Genomic DNA, 21,166 nt, shown 5'->3' on the forward strand with positions numbered 1-21,166 from the left:
TTTTTCCACCTTCTGGGAAATGAAATTGTCAGTGAGGCAATTGAGGAACTTGTTGGACCTTACATTCTTGGCAGAGCTTGATTTCCAACAGATATCGGGGATAACTGAAGTCTCATGTGACTATTATGACCATTTTTGAGTGTTTGGTATTCTGCTCAAGGAAGGCATCTTCCAAGTCTTCAGTCTGGCCTGGAGGTCTATAGCAGTAAAGTCATTGTTGTTTTCCTCCCCATTCATTTTTACCCATATACTCTCAATCTGCCTTCCATGTTCCAGGTCATGAATCCCTTTACAAATGTACATATTATTTACATATAATGCTGCTCCCTTCCTGTTCGTTCTACTCCTTTGGAATAAGTTGCACCCCTCTATTTCTATATTCCAGTCATAAGTCTCATCCCACCAGGTTTCAGTAATGCCTATTAGGTCAAATTCATCTTGTGTGTTTCCCATACTCTGTACTTTGACTTAAGCTTTTTATCTGTATTATAGTTGCTCTGTGAATGCTGTGAAATATTTAATAAAAATTATACACAGCTTGATTTTATTTTTTAATCCCCTCTGAGTGGTTTACAAAAAGAGTTCCTGGTCACAAGGACAATTCTAAGTGAAACTTCCCCTTCTCAAATTTCCCTGTGCATTTGCTCTGAACATCTGAAGAGGATTTTTTGTGATCAGGAATCCAGCTTCAGTACTGCCAGTTTATTGTCTTGAACTCCTCATAGAGATAGTCATCAGTTGCTTTCTCATTTGGGGGTGTTTGCAGTTAGGTGAGGATCTCACAACTTCTGGTTTCTCAGTATCTCCCACCATCAACTGACTGGCTTTGGGTTTCTCTTTGTTTCTCCATACCAGTGAATTCCACTCTTCAAGATAAAATCTGTTGTGCTGGACATAGTTGACAGGCATGTTCGTTGGGACATAGGAAGTTTTCCTATTTTTCTCCTTGTTCTGCTGCTCAGCCAGCAACCTCACTTTGGCCTTCTCAGTGAAGATGATGTTTTTGATCTTGGCATCAATTCTGAGGTCCACCTATGATATGCCGCTCAGCATCTGATTGGACAGCATCTCTTCTGTCTTCTTGGCCAAAGAAACCCGGATGCTCTCAGGTAGCTTGTACAGACTGTGCTCTGCATTCTTCTGCTTTACTTCCTGTTCCTCATTTTCCACAATTCCCTTCCTTTTCTTCAGCTTTATTTCAATGGAGTTCATCGTATCAGCATACAGTGGTACCTCGGGTTACACACGCTTCAGGTTAGATACACTTCAGGTTACAGACTCTGCTAACCCAGAAATAGTACCTCGGGTTAAGAACTTTGCTTCAGAATGAGAACAGAAATCGTGCGGCAGTGGCGTGGCAGCAGCAGGAGGTCCCATTAGCTAAAGTGGTGCTTCAGGTTAAGAACAGTTTCAAGTTAAGAATGGACCTCCGGAACGAATTAAGTACATAACCAGAGGTACCACTGTATTCACCTCTCATGTTGGTCTCTGCAGAAAAAGGACTTACAAGGTTACAGTCCTCCTCTTCACTGATCTTGTGATTTTTTCAATTTCTTCATGTCCACCACTGAACCAGTCTTCATCTTAAAAGGGCATCTGTCAGGGTCATTTCTTCTTGTAGCTTCTTCCCCACAAGCCGAGTGGCAGAACTCACTCCATTGGGCCCCCTGTAGTTTTAGCCAGACCTCCTTGGTGACCTGCTCATCCTCATCTTCCTGTTCAAAGTCCCTCTGACGGAAAGCTTTCCCTCCTATGCTGGCTGTTTGCCGTAATAAACATTGATTGGTTGGTTGGTTTCCCTGCTAGCATGTTGCTAGCTGCATTGGTGACAAATCTTCTTCTTTACCACTTGCGGGTGGAAATATATAATAGAAGGGTAACAGGCAATATAAAAGTATTATGACTAAGAAGCTTTAAGTGTGTAAGGTACTGTGAATGTCCCAAATTTGGCCATATGTCATGCACAGATGATTTTTGTAAACTCATACTCCATTCACACACTTCTAGGCCATGCACAAACACCAACAGTGACTATCAACATCTCTTTACATTTGAACATTCACAGCATTTATCAGTGACTGTCAACATTAATACATGAGTGAGCACTATAGTGCAGGCGGCATTTCTTCTGAATAACAGGCTCTCTCTCTTTATAGACTTTTATATCACGCTCTCACAAGTTGTAAAAGTTACACAACCAACATCACATATAAGACAGAGGAACAGTGAGTTTTAAGGAAGGAAGAACTGTCAGAGCACTCTCCCAAACCAAGCACAACAGAAAGAAGATCTGCAGTGAACTCTATGGTAAAATGTGGAACAAGACTTTAATGACCGTTGCCTCTTCAGCTTCTGACTCCTCCTCCTCCCAGTCTGCTCCCTCTTCTCCCTCTGACCATTCATCATCATCCCAACACCAGTCCCCTGGCTCTGAGCCCTCTTCCCCTGGGGGTTCCCCAGCTGGTGTCTCCCACTGTTCCTCTGCATCCAGCCAGTCTATGACACAGGGCTTCCCCTCACATGATTTGAAGGGTGGGGTTCAGGAGAACCCCCAGAAAAGCACACAGCATAAGAAGGGGGGTCCTTCTGTCTGGCAAGCTGAAATGTTTGCACAAATGGAACATCTGTAATAGTGCAATGATGAATTCCACCCCTTGTTTGCAGCCACCCCCCAAATCCCCCGTAAGGGTAACATTAATCTAGGAAAAATATTCCAAAATTATTATCTAGGAATACAGTGGTACCTGGGGTTAAGTACTTAATTCATTCCGGAGGTCCATACTTAACCTGAAACTTTTCTTAACCTGAAGCACCACTTTAACTAATGGGGCCTCCCACTGCTGCCGTGCCGCTGGAGCACGATTTCTGTTCTCATCCTGAAGGAAAGTCCTTAACCTGAAGCACTATTTCTGGGTTAGTGGAGTCTGTAACCTGAAGCGTATGTAACCTGAAGTGTATGTAACCCGAGGTACCACTGTATACCATCAGACTAGCAGATATGCTTCTGTCATTATAAAGAAGTACCTTAAGCACCACCTTGGGCCAGAATTCTCAGCTACTACTGATGTAGAACTTTAGGTGCTGGAGGTACCAGAATCATTGAATCACAGAGGGTCATCTGGTCCAACCTTCTGCAATGCATGAATACTGCAGTACTAATGGGGATATTTACACTAATATCCAAACATTACTGATGAAGAGGCATTGAAACAAAGGTGTAAATCACAGTAGTCTAACGTGTTTCAAACAGGAGTTGTGTGGAAAACATGGTGAGGGATCATGCAGTCACTATCCCAGCAACAGAAATACCCAATTCATAATAACACACTGGATTTGAATATTAGATCTGAATCACACACATATTTCACAGCACAATGGTTGTAGAATACAGCAATTAAGAAACTTCTCCTTGTAGCAACAGAAGCAGCTCATAGCAAGGTTCCAACCATTTTAACTATGTGCTCACAAACCACCAAAAAGGGGACACCAAGAGCAGTAAGTAGCTCTGGAGAGAGCAAAAAGACTTTCTGCAAGTTGCCACCATACTGTTGAGTGTATGCATGAATCCAGCCATAGAGATATGGTGGAGTATCATTCTTAGCACTCAGCTTACTGAGCCAAAAGTATATTCCATACTACTATAGATAATATATTTGGTGCTACAGACCTTCAACATTACTTGTGCTATATAACTGTCAACGAGTAGTTCAGTACAAGTTTTGCATGCGAAAGGACCCAGGTTCACCAGGTGGAGCTGGGACAGTCTGCTCCCTAAAACCCAGGAGAGCCTCTATCAATCAATGCAGACAATAGAGCTAGATGGAACAATGATCCGACTTAGTATAAGACAACTTCCTCCTTTGCACCTGGCTAAGAATATTTGTTTGCATCTATGGAAACAGATACTGAGGCTTATCAGATGGCTTTAAAAGTCTGTTCCTTAGTGGAAGAAATTGACATTAATGAGATGTGTAGAACATATACCATTTAGTAATTGTCTTCATGTTTTTGTATACATTCCACTACACAGACTAAAGCACTACAGGCAATGAATTTAAGAAAGGTTGCTCAGTTCTTGGGGGGTTGAAGTTATTTGGCCACAGGCATCTTTTATATCACCGCCCAAGGCATGATGCTCTGTATTCCAGTCAAACAGTATTTGCATTGCCTTTTATTATCTATTTACTGCTATCTGGAACTATTCCTCAATACAATATCCAGTTAAAGCCAACATTATTTACAATCTGCTACCAACCAAACATTGTCTGAAAGTCTCAGTGCCAATGCTGGAATTCTGATGTGTCAAATTTGTAAGAAAATTTAAATAAAGCCATCATTAGCATGATTCTATAGAATTATAAACCTATTTACTATTTATACATTTATAAAACTATTTCTATTTTAAGGCTAGTGATTTTGTAAAGTTTTCCAAAGGGCCATTTGGAGACAACTTTGCTTTTCACACAGCATGATTCACAAGTCAATTATATTTAACTGGGCTACTGTTGTGAAATGAAATGCCACAGGCTATTTTTGTAAAATATGATTTGAACAAAAAAAAAATCAGCAAAATGATTTCATAGCAACATAGCAACAGTTAACACAAAGAAGAAGAAGAAGAAGAAGAGTTTGGATTTGATATCCCGCCTTTCACTCCCCTTCAGGAGTCTCAAAGCGGCTAACATTCTCCTTTCCCTTCCTCCCCCACAACAAACACTCTGTGAGGTGAGTGGGGCTGAGAGACTTCAAAGAAATGTGACTGGCCCAAGGTCACCCAGCAGCTGCATGTGGAGGAGCAGAGACGCGAACCCGGTTCCCCAGATTACATGACTACCGCTCTTAACCACTACACCTCTCTGAATTCATAACCAAAGGCTGATAACACCTCTATTAAGAACAATTTATGATGAAATGTTTTCTCAAAACATTTCTCTCTAGTGAATGACAGAAATTGCTAGGAATCATTGAACATTTCCCCTAAAACAAAAACAATTGAACATTATTCTGAAGCTCAACTAAGAAATTACGTTTTTATTCAAATTCATGAGAGACTTGTTTTCCATAAGGAAACTAATTCAGGTCTGACTTTCAGTACCTTAAGATAGTTCCAGCACCTAAATTGCTGCAGAAGCGTTTAACTATCCTGCAAGTCACTTCATCCTGCAAAGAAATCTGGAAACTGTAGCTCTGTGGGGGTCTTCCTAACTACTCTCCACACCGTTAACAAACTACAATTCCCAGGATTCTTTGGGGGAAGCCATGACTTTTTAAGTGGCATAAGAGTGCTTTAAATATATGGTGTGGATGTGACCTCAGAAAATGATGGCTCAGTGAGCAATGAGAGTATTTACTGGTTTACGGATAATGAATACTGACTTCACAAAGAAGCCAAAACCAGATGCACAAACCTTCATAGGAATCCAAACTCTTCATCCTTGGAACATGTGTAATTAGTGCAGTAAATAATATGACGATGCAGAAAGACTATTAGTAAAAGATGGCACAAGGTATCCTACCTTCTAACAACAGAATGGTGGATCTGTTCCTTTGCTACAAAAATATATGAGCCCAGCCAACCGATCCGTATCTGCAAGGTGGCATTTGAATGTCCTTGATATAAATTCACTTCTAGACATAAGAGCACAGGATAAAAAGCTTGGGCTACACAATAACAGCTTTTCTCCAATCTTTTCAAAGAAGTTTGGCTGTGATGAGACAGTTGGAAACACCGATAAAATTTAGGAAGGGAGTAAGCATGTGAAAGGATACTTAGCAATGTGAAACACTAGCTGACAACCACCCATGGTTTTCAGAACATCAAGGTTATAGCATGATCTCTCACTGACTATCAGCACATTACTGTGCACATTCAACATTGCCCAATTTCTCAAGAGAATCTAAGTCACAGATCTTAGAAACGGAAAATTGCAGAAGCTAGATAACATGGTACTGCAAAGCCAGACACAATCAGTATGCTGGTTGCTACACAACAGATATTTCTGAGATGATACTCAGTAGATTACATTGTTTACAGACATTAACTGACAAACAGCATAGGCATACATTCTATGCAAGTCCATATCTCCCAGGGCTAATGAGGGATGCAAGACAGAAGCCGAGACAGTCCTGGTATGTCTGCTAGTGTTTGAGGTCAGGTGAGCCAGGAAGTTCCTTATTTTGGAGCTAACCTATAGTTTCTGGTTGACTGCTTGCTCTTTGCTCTTGCTGAAATGCAATGGCTGCCTTTGGATATGGTGATAACACTATGGTTTAGCATAATAAGAACAAGCCCAGCCTTGGACTTGTGCACTCCCCTCCTCCCCTCCCTTCCTCTGGCATAGCTACAAAGAGAATATTGGGAGCATCCACTTCTGTTTTAGGTTGATTTCAGTTTAATATGCCATCTGAACTCTAAACTGCAATTAGCTTTAACTATGGTGGCACTGTGGGGTAAACCACAGAGCCTAGGACTTGCCGATCAGAAGGTTGTTGGTTTGAATCCTCGTGACGGGGTGAGCTCCCATTGCTCGGTCCCTGCTCCTGACAACCTAGCAGTTCGAAAGCATGTCAAAGTGCAAGTAGATAAATAGGTACTGCTCCGGCGGGAAGGTAAACGGTGTTTCCGTGCGCTGCTCTGGTTCGCCAGAAGTGGCTTAGTCATGCTGGCCACATGACCCGGAAGCTGTACGCCGGCTCCCTCAGCCAATAAAGCGAGATGAGCGCCACAACCCCAGAGTCGGCCATGACTGGACCTAATGGTCTGGGATCCCTTTACTTTACCTTTATGGTAAGTGAAAACAAGCAAGCTATGGTGCGAAGTTGCCCTGTCTCCACTTACCATAGTTAAGATCAATTGCGTTTAGACCCAGTTCAGGTGTGGCAAGCTGCAGTTAACAAAAAAACAGAAGCTAAAACTTCCAATCTCCTCCTTATGGCTCCATCAGAGGAGGGGGAATGCATGAGCTCTGGGGAGGTTAAGTGTTAAGTGTGTTCTGGTTGTGTCGGAACCAGCCCAACAGCCTTTGCAAATCCTGTGCTTCTCATGTTTCCCTACCCTTGAACTCACGAAAATTGAAAGAAGAAACCATAGCATTTTCCTAAATAGTGATATTTCCCACCCAAGTTTGGTTGTGTTGCTCTTTACAGAGATAAGTATTTGTAGCATACCTCTGAAGTACATATAGAATTCCCTCTTCATTGTGCTAGTTCCAGAAACCTATGCAGCACCCATCTCCCTACAAAAGACTGCCTTCCAGAGTAGTAGGCTATAAATTTTCTGGGTGTGTCTGTCCTAAATCTTGTTTCAAAGGAGGGGTTTGCTAAGGTGGTCTACAGTGCAAAAGTGAAATGTGTCATTACCCCCAATGGAAGCCACAATTTGCCTCCTGGGTGCTGACAATTGACGCTATTGGGTTTCCTACTACCCTGAGCTGGAACTACCCTTTCTAACTGAGTGACAAGATATAAAACAAGGGGAAGAGCTTGCAAACTTCTCACCTTCAAAACTAATGAAGATGCAGCAGAATTGCTCTTTACCTCCCGCTACCCTATTGCTACTATTTAGGGGTTTGGGCTTATTTATAAAATACATGCATTATAGGTATGGGAACCTTTTTTTGCTGACCCCCCCCCCCCACTTTCCTGTCGTTTGCATGTGTTAACAGAAGGGCTGCTTTGGAAATCCCTATGCCACCCTGTGTAGGTCTATTTCCTTGCTGTTGCGTTTCTGTGTGTATTCTTTTTCTTTACTGAACTACTGCATCTGTAAAGGGCAAGGCTTTTCAGATGCTTCCTTGATTTGTAGCTCTACTTTCCCCAGCCTTCCACCCTCATCCTGGTAGGTTTATCCTCTCTATTTAAACTGATGAAGTTCTATCTGTACAAATGATGCTTGCAACACATCTGGGAAAGCCAAGAACAATGTGAACCACTGGCATAAGGGAGGGCTGAACATGCCATCTCTCTTTGCAGGGTCATAATTCCAAAATCACTTGCTGTATATTTTTCTGCTCATGCAAACTTTTCAGACTGCAGCAGTCACAATTCACATCACCAAATGGTAAGTTTCCTAAAATGTTTATTGGGATTTCAAAAGTGAAATCTTTCTCCAACAATGGCCAATGGGATGCCCCTGGGAAGATAATAAGTAGGACAAAATTGACAATATCTATCCTCTCTGCTTCATCCCCAATGAAATTAGCAATGTACTGTCTCTAAATATGGGAAATTGGGCTTCAAGTTTTCACTACAAATTAGACTTCCATCTGACCATTTATAAAACATTCAAATCAGATTCCATCACAGTTCATTGCCTTACTGTGGCAATTCTATAGGACTGCCAAACATTTATCTTAAACATGCATCCCATCACGTAATCCTGAGTTGTTGTAACTCGAAAAGAACAGAATTTCACCCCAGTTCTAGTCACTATTTACACATGCCACATGCTCTTATTTATCTCGACCATGTCCCTCCTTCTTTCCTGTGCAAGACCCATATGTTTAACAGCAACATAATGAACAGAAAATTAGCAGGCAATGTTTTTCAAAGCAGTGCATCTGCATGCTGGAAAAAGCTTTGCCTGCCGAACTTTTGCTTGTTGTTATAGACATGGAAACCAGGTCGGCAGGGGGTGGGGAGAGATGCCAGCCTCACACACACATACACCTTTCTTCCATGCTAAATGTATTTACAGCCTATCTGTAATTCATACGCTGGGCAAAAGTGAAGAATGTAAAGTCCTTCAGTTACAATATAGCCCTGCAAGGATTATATATTTGGCACCAAAGATTACACACCTAACATGTTTAATACAACCTATATTTCCTATTGGAAATACTATTTTGTCATATTTCACATTAAGTTTGACTACATTTGCTTTGACTTTGTTTCCTGAATAAATCCTCTTATAATTATGCCGCATTGCTTTGTTTTTGTTATTATTGTGCTACATACATGCTCTCTGATCCGTGTAACTATTTCATATTTTGAAGAGGCACAGAAAAGACAGTGTGTTAAATTAAAAAAGCCAAAAGCAATAAGAGTTTGACAGATATACGATCCTAAACCCAACAGTCCAGAAGCAACCCATAATTCTCCAGCCCCTGCACTATAGCAAGCAATACCTTATTTGTGCAGCTTCTGCTATTTGGTCATGAACATTCTGGAATTTCCCAATAGTTTCCTTAAAATCGCAGTGGTCAAAAGCAGAAGTGAGCACAGAGACCTAATTGCCGCCCTGACTGTAAGCATACTAACCATAATCTAGCAAATACAGCCCTGCATATACATGGTCAGCAGCGGCGTGCTTAGGGTGTTGCATCTGAAACCAAGGGAGTGTGAGGTAGCTCTTATACCGATGTAAATTTCACTAAACTAAATCAGAATTCTTCATCATGCATTCAAGATTTAAGTCTAAGAGAGGCATGTAAACAATAACTGATCAGTGCACAGGACTTAGCTCCAGAACTTGTTTTGAGAAAATATGTTGTTCCTTTTAAAAAAATCCAAACTTCATAGTAAGACAATAGTTTAATTAGGCCGAACAAAATGCCATAAATAGCTAACAGATTTCTGAGCTTTCTGAAACCCTTCATCATTCTAGATGTTAAACAAAGCAGTAGGTGAGAGGAACTGGGAGGGGAACCTGGCTTACTGTTAAAGTCTGCATCGGTCTCAGTTTTCCAACAGTTTTGTGTATCTGTCACCAGCTTTAAGCAAACCACTCACAATTCTTGAGTATAACAATTTAAAGACTCAGCTACAAACCAGTTTCAGGCTAGTCTTTGCCATAAATTCCTTTAGTTGCCTTAAGAAGCTGTTACCTCTCAGCCTCAATGCCCCACCTGCAATAGGATATATTATTGACCTACATTGCAGGGTTACTTGTAAGTATTACTGACACAAAGCACTTTGAACACTCTGAAGTGCTATATAAATTATTGCTGTTATGGTTTCCAGTGTCAGAGCCCCAAACTTTCACAATTAAGAGACAGCCTTGATACTCAGAAGCTCACATATTTGGGATGAGAGATAAGGACTTTCAGGGCAAAGGAACGACAGACTTGACCATGCAAGCAACACAAACATGGGTGTCAATGAAATCTAAAAGGTAAGTACCAGAATCTCTTGCAACGCCATAATGTAGAAGTGTGCAGAAGGCAGACAGTGGTCAGGACAGACTAGTGACAAATTTCTAGCATATTATCCAGTGTACATTGGCAAATAACATTGGAATAGATTGATCTTCATCAGATCCAGGAAGGCACTGTTGATGTCCTTGAGCAAAAGGACTCAGAGGCACGTAACACAGATGACCCATTAAGGTATAACTAAACTGTTTCATGTGACTGTTGAGTGACAATCTTTCATTCTAATTTAAAACATCTATAGTGGACTGCAGGTACTTTTAGTTTTTGCAGCCTTTTTAAAAAAATTTTTTAAAGGAAGACAGACTATGATGCAACGTATCCTAAGCTAGCCTAGGACAGAAGAAATGCTATCCACCAGGCCAGCTTGAATCCTGGAATTTTTATTTCATAAACTAAACCATGCTAGTGAATTGCCCATGGTAATCAGCAAGTTTATGTGGATCAAACATTCCGCAACTCCTTTCCTGTGTAAACAGGTTTTGTTGGCACTATAACAGCCCAGGGAGACCACATCTGAATCCTTAATAAGTGTAACCAAGTCCCAGCTAGACACTTGTGTGTCTACAAAAAGAAAAAACCTTCTGAATTCTAAAACATACCACTCTAATGCAAGCTAGGAAGCTTTGGAAAAAGAGAATTTAAGTACCACTGTACTGGCCACTAAAATGCAACCACTTCTAAGACAGAAGGCAGATGCTTTAAAATGATTCACAAAAATTTAGGAGTGTAACGCTGGGAGGAAAGGAATCAGATTTTCTTTCTTGACTTCATTTACATGGATTTTGCTTTGGAAAATGGACTTGCTCATATAAAAGTAAGGGACTAAATTGCAAGTGTTTCACATTTTCTGAATGGCATACTCTGGGAAATTTTATTATTTTTTACAGTTCCATCTCTTTATAAGAACACTGAACTCTGCCTTCTGTCACTTTGTAATACATGCGATCACATCTGCCAGCCCCAAACTAAGGTTACGCCGCATGTGAGAAACTATTTTTGAAAACACACAACTGCTCAAGGTATCCTCCCTACAAATAAATTAGTTTTAAGACCGAGGGTTTGTGTTGGTACAGTCTAACAGACAACACAATAACTCAGCAGCAAAAGTGCTTTCATATTGCACGCATGCCTTAGTATACTGCTCATGTACCAAAGTGTGTAATTAATCTTTAGTATTTATGGCCACAATCAAAGTAGTATGCAAGAAATAAATAATACTCCTCCCTAGGGAATGTAGAATTCGGGGGAAGGTTTAGTAGCTGATACCTCTGTCTGTATGGGAAGTTGTCTAGAAAAGTGAAGAAACCTGCATTTTGTGCTTTATGATGAGCACGCCAGGGGGTGGGGAGCAAATAGTACCGTCAAATAAAAACAGTAACCCTATCTCTATGCACTATTCTGTGATGCCATGAAGCCTCCTTAAAAAAAATCATTGTATGTTTACACCATATCCTAAGTCATAAACACTAAATTCAGTGAAAGATAGAAAGAGTTTCTATCCCTCTGAGGAAGGAACACAGGTTGCAGTCTCATCAGAAGTCTCCTCATGTAGGAAAAGATGAGATACCTTATTTGTCTAGGAAGAGGAGAAAGCTTTTCACCTTGCTGTTCGGTGAGGATATGAAGCAAAAGCGCCTTAGACAGCCATTTGGGTGTCATGTCAAAGACATGCCTGGAAGGTGCAAAGCTAATGCTATTGCGGGGGGAAACATCTATTGTTCAAAATATACATTTAGGGGCTTCATTGTGTGTATATGCAGTTGTCCCATAACATAAGAAGCAGAAGATCTAATGGAATAAAATAAGTCTTCCCTGTAATTACATCTTCCATCATGAGGTTTTCAGAAGGAAGGAAGTGTCAATGACACTTTGACACAACTAGCATTTTTCAGGAGCTGCAAAAAACACCTTTTCTCATATTCCCCATGCTCTGCGCCCCTGCCCAACTGGCAACAGCATGGGCTTATTACAGATAGCCAGCTTACCCATTTTGGAAATTCACCTTTTTAAAAAAGTTGCACTAGAAACTGCAGAGACTCTGTTGCTGGCACAGTTTTTTTGCAAGGAAGCAGAGAAAGGGCGGCAGGAACGAAATGTATTTTGAAGGGCTGCTCCTCAAGCAACTCCAACCCACATCAACATACAGAATTACCCAATGAAAGGATGTCCCACACCTCAGACCAGTTAATGTGTGAATCAGAGTCACTTCAAAATCAGAAAAGATCACCCCTCCGAAACCTTATGGAAGAATGTTGTGAAAGCTCTTTATGGAGCATTTATGAGAGGGGCAAGTTATTATTTCACTGGTTGACACCCCTGGCCAGAGGAAGCGCTACGTCCATTTAAACTAAACCTCTGTTTGAAGCACAGAAAAATATTTCAGGTTTACCTCTGAAGCACATTCATTCATAAAAGCACATCCCGCATGTCTGTATATTTCCTATAAAGGGGAGGAAGGATTGCAGAGGTCTCAGAGACCCCTCATCGGGGTTTGCTTGCGATTTTGATCCCCTATTCCCCGCAAAGCTTCTTTCAATTGTCACTGAGGAGTAACCTAGAGAGAAGTTTCAGAGGTCAGGTATCTGGCATGCAGCATTAAGAAACCCAATCACAAAGTTAACAAGGATGCTTCAGACACAGGGAATCACCAGAGCAAACAACTCCCTTTCGGTACCAAACTCGGACGGAGATGGCTAATAAGCAGCTTTAAAGGGAGATGGCACTGAGAACGTCCAATGCTTGTCTGGTACAGCCTGTACGTATCCTTGCATTATTTCCCGTTCTCCCAAACATTCGTTCCTGGGTAACCAAGCACAAGCAGAGAGAGGGAGAAAGACAGAGAGGGGAAATGTTATTCTGTAATGCAATACAAGCAGGCACAGTCAAGGAGACAAAGAAAAAGAACCCGGTTCCTGACCTAGAAAAAAACAACAGATACTTACAGTTCGTAGGAACTGTATTTCATCTTCCCCTGCTTCGCCCCCTTCAGCCATGGCTCTGGAGGAAGCAGCTCTGCTCAGCCTCTGATTGCCTACACTGGTAGCAGCTCGCTGGGCTCAGCACAGCTCCTTTTCCCTATCTGTATTAGCATATAGCTAATCCATAGCCATATAGGGAGCCCAGCTAACTCCACTGCACTGCAGACTGTCAGTCAACCCCCTCACTGCCAGAACCAACGGAGCCGTCTTCCCAATTCCACAGCAAGCTAACCGCCCCCCCCTTCTAGACTATCCCCCCCTCTCCAGGGAGAAACCTATTGTGAAAGCAATGCGGGAAGCACTGCATGCATCATTAAGGGTCTCCCCCACCCCCTTGAAATTATCTCTCAACAGCACTGTAATAGGAAAATTAATGAAAGCAACACGCTCGCTCCCATTTTGCCAGATTAGTATCTTCACTTTTCTCTCTCTCTCTTTAATTTAAGGAAAGTATCACAATCAGCAGCCTCTTCCCCTATTGATGAGCGTTTCAATGGATGGGAATAATGACTATCGGCAACGCAGGGTGATGGTTTTAACAGCCCGTTTTAAGCATGTGAAAATTATTTACTGCCTTTCTGCATAAGCAGCAGCAATTCTTGTTGGCACTGACTGTGTGAAGGAACTATGGGTACTTGTTAATTATGCTGCCATTTCCCAGAAGCAGCCACACACTGAGCTTAGGAAAAAGTTTTCACCAGAAACATGGTAAAATGTAAGCAGAACATGATATTTCTATTTTGGATACTCAGTACATAACAGGATCCTCAGTACTTGTGCAAATAATGAGCATTCCACACAGGCACCAGCTTGGATCCTCGAGTCCCATCCTCAGGCATGGCTACCAGGAAGAAACTTCACCTCAAATCAAGGCTAATTACTCCTCAGAAAATCTGATTCAGCTCAGACTGTAAGTCACTATCTCCTCCCCAGAGTCCTAGTCCAATATTTTAAGTAAACAATGCTGGTAGCATGGTTTTTTTTAAGCACACCAGAGACATTCTTATCTTGGTGGCTACCACACACCAAGTCCTTGAACCGCTGAGGCACTATTTGTCAGGAAGTTCTCTGCGTAGCCACTTGTCCCTACAGAATGCTTGGGAACAACACAGCAAATTCCGTACCACATTCAGAAGCATGGTAAAACTTCAGCACACACTGGTCCTTAGGGACTGGGACAGATTACAATTTAAGCACTTCCAGCAACTCACTAAATTGAAATGTTCCCCCATGCACCTAAGGACGAGACAGGCTATAAATAAATAATTGATTACATAAATAAAATAATTGATTACATATCTGCCACTTTGAGAACCATTTTGCAGAACTGGAAACGGAGCCATGCAGAGTTAAAGAAAATTTGCCCGCCAGAAAATCACTGAAAACAGAAAACCGACAATTAAGTCTTATGGGTTTCCTTAAGAATCACGTTGAGATAAAGGAATCAGGGAAAATGTAGCCAAGAATGTGACTGAGCGTCAGGATTCTGTTTTGTGTCAAGAGTTTGGATCATACTAAGCCAATTTTGTGCCAACTTCACTGGTTACCAAGTTATTTCTGGGCCAAAATCAAGTGCTGGATTTGACCCTAAGTGGTTTGAGGCCTGAGCCCTCTTCATGCATTCCTTAACATGTACCCTAAACACATGGAAGGGGCAAGAATGCACCCACTGGCTGCCCTGATGCCACTGACCTAACGGGCAGAGGAATATCCATGTGTGTACAGTTGTGATTGAAGTGATCTGGCCAAATGCAACGCTGATGTGTTTACTGCTGTGTGCACATAGGTGTCCCTTTGCAGGTGTCCCACTCAATGTACAGACAATGGATGGGCCAGTGGGATGAATGTCACTGGGGCGGAGCCAGTGGGCATTGCCCTGCCCCCTGCACACATACACAGTCCCAGGAAAGGACTGTGTGAAGGGGATCTCTTGAACTTCTTCAATGTACTTTGATTTTGTCTTATTGTTATGATGCTTTGGTTTTAAAAGATTTTGTACACCATGCAGATATGTATTTGTATATGATTCTGTGGCACAGGTATTAATAAACTTTTAAATTAGCAGCCTGAGCTAAGTCCTCAGGCTGGAACACCGATCAGCGCTAAGCACACACTATCCACTGATATCAGCAGCAACAAGAACAGACATCAGGAAAATACTCTTCAATAAAACCCTTCTTGTATGTTGCCACCTTCTCTTCTTTTTCCCCCAACCACAATTGAAAACGCTAGTACTAAAGCAGGACAAATATCACACTTTATGGGTCAGGGAGTGTAATTCTTTGTGAATTGAACAGAGGTGAGCTGAAGAAAAAAGAGGAACATTGCCCAAATGAAATATCTGAATTAAAGCAGTATGTTCTCCACACACACACACACACAACCAGCAAGAGGCAGCAGCAGGTGGGAAGGCTGGTGTATCGCACACTCCCATCTGTAGCTTTACACTGATTACAAAGCTTGGCACATGCCGACAGGAATTTTTCCAGTGCTGTGCCAGGATTTTCTGTGAGATTTATGTCACCCTCATGTTGGGGGCGGGGGGGACCCAAAACGTAAGTTTATGACTTGTGGTTGATATTTTGAAAGAATCGTGTTTGTGAGTGTTTATAATTCAACAAGAAAATGGTCTCTGACATTTTCCAATACTGAAACAAAAAAATTGCTTTGAGGAGATTTACAGTGAAATCCTAGGTGTCCATGTATGTTCAAACGGGTTCCTCCCAGGAAAGCGTGCACAGAACTGGAACCATAGTACAATCCTGCACATACTTCTTCAGAAATATGGCTCAGTTGTGTTCAGTTGGCCTTACTTCCTAGTAAATATACTTAGGACTTGAGCCTACAATTCTATGATTCTATTAGTCTAAGTGTTATCAATACATGTACAGTGGTACCTCGGGTTACATACGCTTCAGCTTACATACGCTTCAGGTTACAGACTCCACTAACCCAGAAATATTACCTCAGGTTAAGAACTTTGCTTCAGAATGAGAACAGAAATTGTGCAGCGGCGGCACAGCGGCAGCAGGAGGAGGCCCCATTAGCTAAAGTGGTGCTTCAGGTTAAGAACAGTTTCAGGTTAAGAACGGATCTCCGGAACGAATTAAGTTCTTAACCCGAGGTACCACTGTAGTGTCATTGAGTCGGAAGGAACCAGAAAAGTCTCCTAGCCCAACTCACTGCCAAAGCAGGAATTCCCGAATTACATCCATATTAAAGCCTTTCATTTGTTTGTTTTATTATCTCATTTTTATGCCACTCTTCACAAGTAGTTCCTATAAAGATATAAAGCACACATAACTAAACCCAACGTATCAAAAGCATGAAAACAGCACTAAGAACACTCTCCTAACAGACTGCTCACTAAATCATACTTTGGGCCTCATAGACCCAAAGGCTCAAGTGAAAGGGGGTTGGGACCACAGGGATGGTCTCCTCCATAGATCTTAGCTGACAGGTTGGTACAACTGCATACGTGTGTGCTCTCATGCTATTGCTTTCAATCTGACAGACAGGCACAGAGAGGAAAATATGTCCGATCAAAGTTGACTGGCAGATTGCAGCCCAATTCCAACTGCGCTTAGAACTGCAGTCTTTGAATGCAAGGAGCATGTTTGTTCACATGCGCATTCTTGATCCAAAGAACGTGCTTCCAGCTGGTTTAAATTAAATGACTTTTCGTTTGAACTGCATATAAGAATTGCACAATGTCTCTCTAAACCTGTTACCTCTTCTCAGTTTGTTATATCTCTAGCACTTCAGTCCCAAACACCCTAAGTTGAACGTACTATAAAATGTAATGGGATAAGACTTCACAACTGTGTGTGTGTGTTTAGGGTTGATGCGTTCCCTTGGCCTAGCAATTAAAGTTGGTCAAACACAGAGAAGTAACCATAGTAAAGTGCTGACTAATCCCAGTTTACAGTAATCATGTTTTATTTATTTGCTACTCACAGCCTTCCTGGTTTTAGTTTGCATGATGTTCTCTACTCAGTACTGTATGTGTTATTTTGGGAAACAATTTCTTGCCCCAATAAACAAAATATTTCGCTTTGTTTTCATACATCTTAACACTGACAAGTGAGTGACCATCTCACATTACTGTACTTGTATCCCTTAGAGCTGTGTTCCAGTTCATATGATGGCTATGTGTTTAATAAGACAGAGAGCTCTTTTGGTGCAGTATACAGGTTCTCTGAAATTGAGGTGCTCTCTACATGCAGAAGTAACAGACAGAGCAGCAGCTCCTATGCATTCGTAGCCAGCCCCCCAGAGGAGTGTTACCATGGGGAATTTATTAATATGGGGCCTGAGTGAGAACAACAGCTGGCATCCCCCAACTTTGATTGGGTACCCGTGTAAATATGGATTGTTGCTGCTCTCATCATTATCGTCATTATTTTGCACCCCCTTGGCATGGTGCCCTGTGCGGGGGAACAGTTCACACCGCCCTAAATCCGACACTGGTTGGCACCTCCAATGGTGGCAATGCTCCCAGGTTTCACACACAGACAGACACACACCCCTTAACACTACTGAAGTCACCAGAATGGCCTTTCTATGGAAAAAAGCATCAGAGGGAAGGAGGCATGTTAAGTGAGTCCTAAGACCATAATTTACTATTAATATAGTGCTATATTCCCCATAGGAAATCCAGTGTGTCCCCCCCCCCCACCATTAGCAATATCATAACTATGTTTCAGTAGGACTTACTATCTAAAAAGTTTGCTTAGCGTTGCAACAGTCAATCAGAGAAAAATTACAAGGGCTGTGACCCCCAAGTGGCATTTTCCACCATTGCCCCTCCACTCTAGAATGCATTTGCTTCTGCCACATATGTGAAGCATCATCCATATCATTACATTTTAGTTTTTAAATACAGTGGTACCTCGGGTTACAAACACTTCGGATTACAGACTCCGCTAACCCGGAAGTAGTACCTCGGGTTAAGAACTTTACCTCAGGATGAGAACAGAAATTGTGTGGCGGCAGTGCTGCAGCAGTGGGAGGCCCCATTAGCTAAAGTGGTACCTCAGGTTAAGAATGGCTTCAGGTTCAGAACAGACCTCTGGAACAAATTAGGCTCATAACCAGAGGTACCACTGTATTTTTTTTTTATTTGTATCTATTTTATGATCCTGCTTTATTGCAGCTTTTGTTGTGCTTCTGTATGCCGCTTACAGATTTTTAAACATTATGGGGTTTAGAAAGGCTTTTAAGTTAATAAATAAGTGTGCCAAACTATGGCTGACTACAAAGAAGCAAGCAGGTCAAATTGCACCCGCTTTGTTCCTCCCTTTGTCACGCTGTGAGGAAATAAGCCAGAGCACCAGCTTAGCATTATCAGGAACCTACCTACCTGGCCTACCTAGCAGTTCGAAAGCACGCCAGTGCAAGTAGATAAATAGGTACCGCTGTGGTGGGAAAGTAAACAGCATTTCCGTGTGCTCTGGTTTCCGTCACGGTGTCCCGTTGCGCCAGAAGCGGTTCAGTCCTGCTGGCCACATGACCCGGAAAGCTGTCTGTGGAAAAATGCCGGCTCCCTCTGCCTGAAAGCAAGATGAGCGCCACAACCCCATAGTCGCCTTTGACTGGACTTAACTGTCCAGGGGTCCTTTACCTTTACCTTTTTATCAAGAACCGACACCTATGTTTTGTTTCTCTCTAAGGAAACCCCAAGGTTTGTCCTTGGCTTCCTTTAGTGATTTGTTTGGGGAGAAACAAATCATGACCACTGCGTCACACTAATGCTAAGCCATTGTTCTGGTTTGTTTCCTTCGTGTATGGCTGGAGGGGCTGGAGCATGTGAGTAGTGTGCGCTAGCAGACTTGCCCATTCGTGGCAGTCCATAGTTTGGCCCACTGTAACATGTGAACTAAGCCAATAGCTTCATGGCCCAACTTATTCTCTCCTCGGGTTTTGGCTACATTATCCATTGCATACAATTAGGGAGATACTTCAAACAGATCTGAATAATCCCTTGGTCACATTTCAATATCTCATTATTGTTTTCCAAGTCATCTAACTTTTTTGCCATGTACATTTAGTGAAATGGCAAAGCGTGTTCTCCCTAAAATGAGAGCACGGGTTGCAGTGTGGGCCGCCAGGCCACCCCTCTGTTGCCAGGCAGCTTAATGGTTATTGCCTGGTGCGACGATTGGCTGACCGGGTTGCTGGGGCAAATTGCATGTAGCAAATTGGTGGGTGGGACCATAGTCTTTAAATATTGGGGGCACTCTGCCTTTTGCTTTCTCTTTAGCAGAGTGCATCGGATCACCCGCCCGCCCGCCCTCTGTTCCGGTTGACCTTGCTTTGCCTGTCATGGGGTCGTCTGCCTTGGGACAGGGGCCTAGTAGGAATTTTGCCATTTTGCTGATTGGCTGGTGCCACTTGGTTTTTGCCTACTACTTAGCAATTTGTCACAACTTGTAATGTTGCGGTTAGGCGTTGGTTATAAAAAGCTGGTGGTGGAGGGGTCAGGATAGGCTGTGCCTGCACCTCCCATGGTGCTGGAAGGGAATTCCGTTAAAGGAATCCTGGGGCTTGCCACGATTTCGTCCAATCCCTGAAACGGGACCAGGGCTGGCAAGCCTTGGGGAGCTGGTTGGGTGAGCGGTGAGGGACTGACGCTCAGCTCAACTGATCTCCAGCATTGTTTTCCCTTCACTGGCTTCCGATGGAGTTCGGATAGTCAGTTCTGTCCCAGGCGGGGGAACAGATAGTCATAACCAATGTCTAAGCAACCACTCACAGATTTTGTATTTTAATAAAGTTGTGGCCAAAATAGTGCCCAAAAACCTTAAACTTAAATTACGTGTGATTTGTGAATTATTTTGAGGGGTGGCTTGGGGACCTACACACGCAACTGGAAATTATTTACATCAAAGTCACTATAGTTATAAATAAGCGATAGGCCAGAGATTGTGAGCAACGGGGAAGTGAAGTAGGTGGGGATTAAGGGGATCTGCTTTTAGCAGACAATGCAAATTTTGCATGGGGAATGTTTTTTGTTTTAAAAAGCTGAACTGGCTTCTGTCATCAGTGTGAATGTATGAGCAAGTCTGCTGAAATTTACAATTCTGCTAGGTATTAAATTGAATTTTCACCTGACAGGTACATCCATTATTGTGATTACTTTGCAGTAAATTTAAAAATAGGTAGCCAAAACAGAAAGCCTTGTATCAAAACCCATTTTCTTCTATTTTTATCATGGGCAAGCATACTACTATGCCTAGAATCCAATGCACAGATGCTCTATACTCATACTGAGGGATTTGGGATGGTTCATCACATGAGATCTTGCCTCTAGCTTGTCTTTTGGCAGGTTTTGCACTGGTTAGTGCCAACCAATAAGTTGGAATTTTTTGAAGTGGCAACAGCATGGGAGGAAGGAGCAACAGCATGTTGAGTTTGTCAACAGGAAATAAAGATCTATGCTGTTGCTACCAGGAAAGAACTAAGTCATATGTTTGCATCAGTTTTGAAAAGGTTTAATTTCCGTACTGGGGTGGGGGATTTTTTTTTTTAAAAAAAGGCTTTCAAAAGATTTTGGTGGTGGTGTTTTTTACATTTGGAGTCTGTGTCATTTGTTTGGTACAATTTTATGTGTCTAAAAGCCAGAGTGCTGAAACTGTAGATCAAAACGCATGTTGGATAATAGTAGGTCTTGCAAAACTGCTGGCTTTTATACTCTGGAAAGCTCTTGTTTAATCAAACCATTTGGTCTCCTGTACCTCACCAGTTTTGAAAAGGTTCAATTTTGTGTGTGTTTGAAAAACTGGGAGTGGGGCTGTCTGTTCTCCAAATGCTGTGTACTGCATTACCTTTTCTTCAAGTAACAGAAACCCTTCTATGTAGAGGAAGGTGCAGATGGATTGGTACTGAAATTCTCCATAGAGATAGAAGCAGGAAATAAAGATACCTGTATATGCACTGTTCCTGTCAGGAAAGAAGTAAGTTGTGTGTTTGCATCAGCTTTGAAAAGTTTTAATTTCCATACCTGAAATCTTTTCTTAAGACTTTAAAAATGTCTTG

At 42.1% G+C, this 21,166-nt stretch overlaps 1 protein-coding gene, 1 long non-coding RNA gene and 1 pseudogene across 3 annotated transcripts in view; 1 reads left to right on the top strand and 2 right to left on the bottom strand.

Moving 5' to 3' along the window:
- The window catches only part of RYR3 (ryanodine receptor 3), a 265,223-nt gene extending 251,875 nt beyond the window's left edge, over positions 1–13,348 (bottom strand). The window contains exon 1 of the mRNA XM_083607824.1: positions 13,094–13,348. Coding sequence (XP_083463950.1) covers positions 13,094–13,144 — 51 coding nt within the window. The 5' untranslated portion in view covers positions 13,145–13,348. The remainder of the gene's footprint in view (positions 1–13,093) is intronic.
- Positions 1–21,166, top strand: part of LOC310767021 — a 962,895-nt gene that overhangs the window by 745,822 nt on the left and 195,907 nt on the right. The gene's annotated exons all lie outside the window — the stretch shown is intronic.
- On the bottom strand, positions 689–7,198 carry LOC310744856 (splicing factor C9orf78-like; annotated as a pseudogene). Its single transcript has 4 exons — positions 7,168–7,198; positions 5,517–5,628; positions 1,474–1,667; positions 689–1,229 (listed from the first exon to the last, which is right to left on the bottom strand). The product of its transcript is annotated as a splicing factor C9orf78-like (transcript).

This window comes from Podarcis filfolensis (assembly GCF_964270895.1).
Source record: "Podarcis filfolensis genome assembly, chromosome: 1".
NCBI classification, from domain to species: Eukaryota; Metazoa; Chordata; class Lepidosauria; order Squamata; family Lacertidae; genus Podarcis; species Podarcis filfolensis.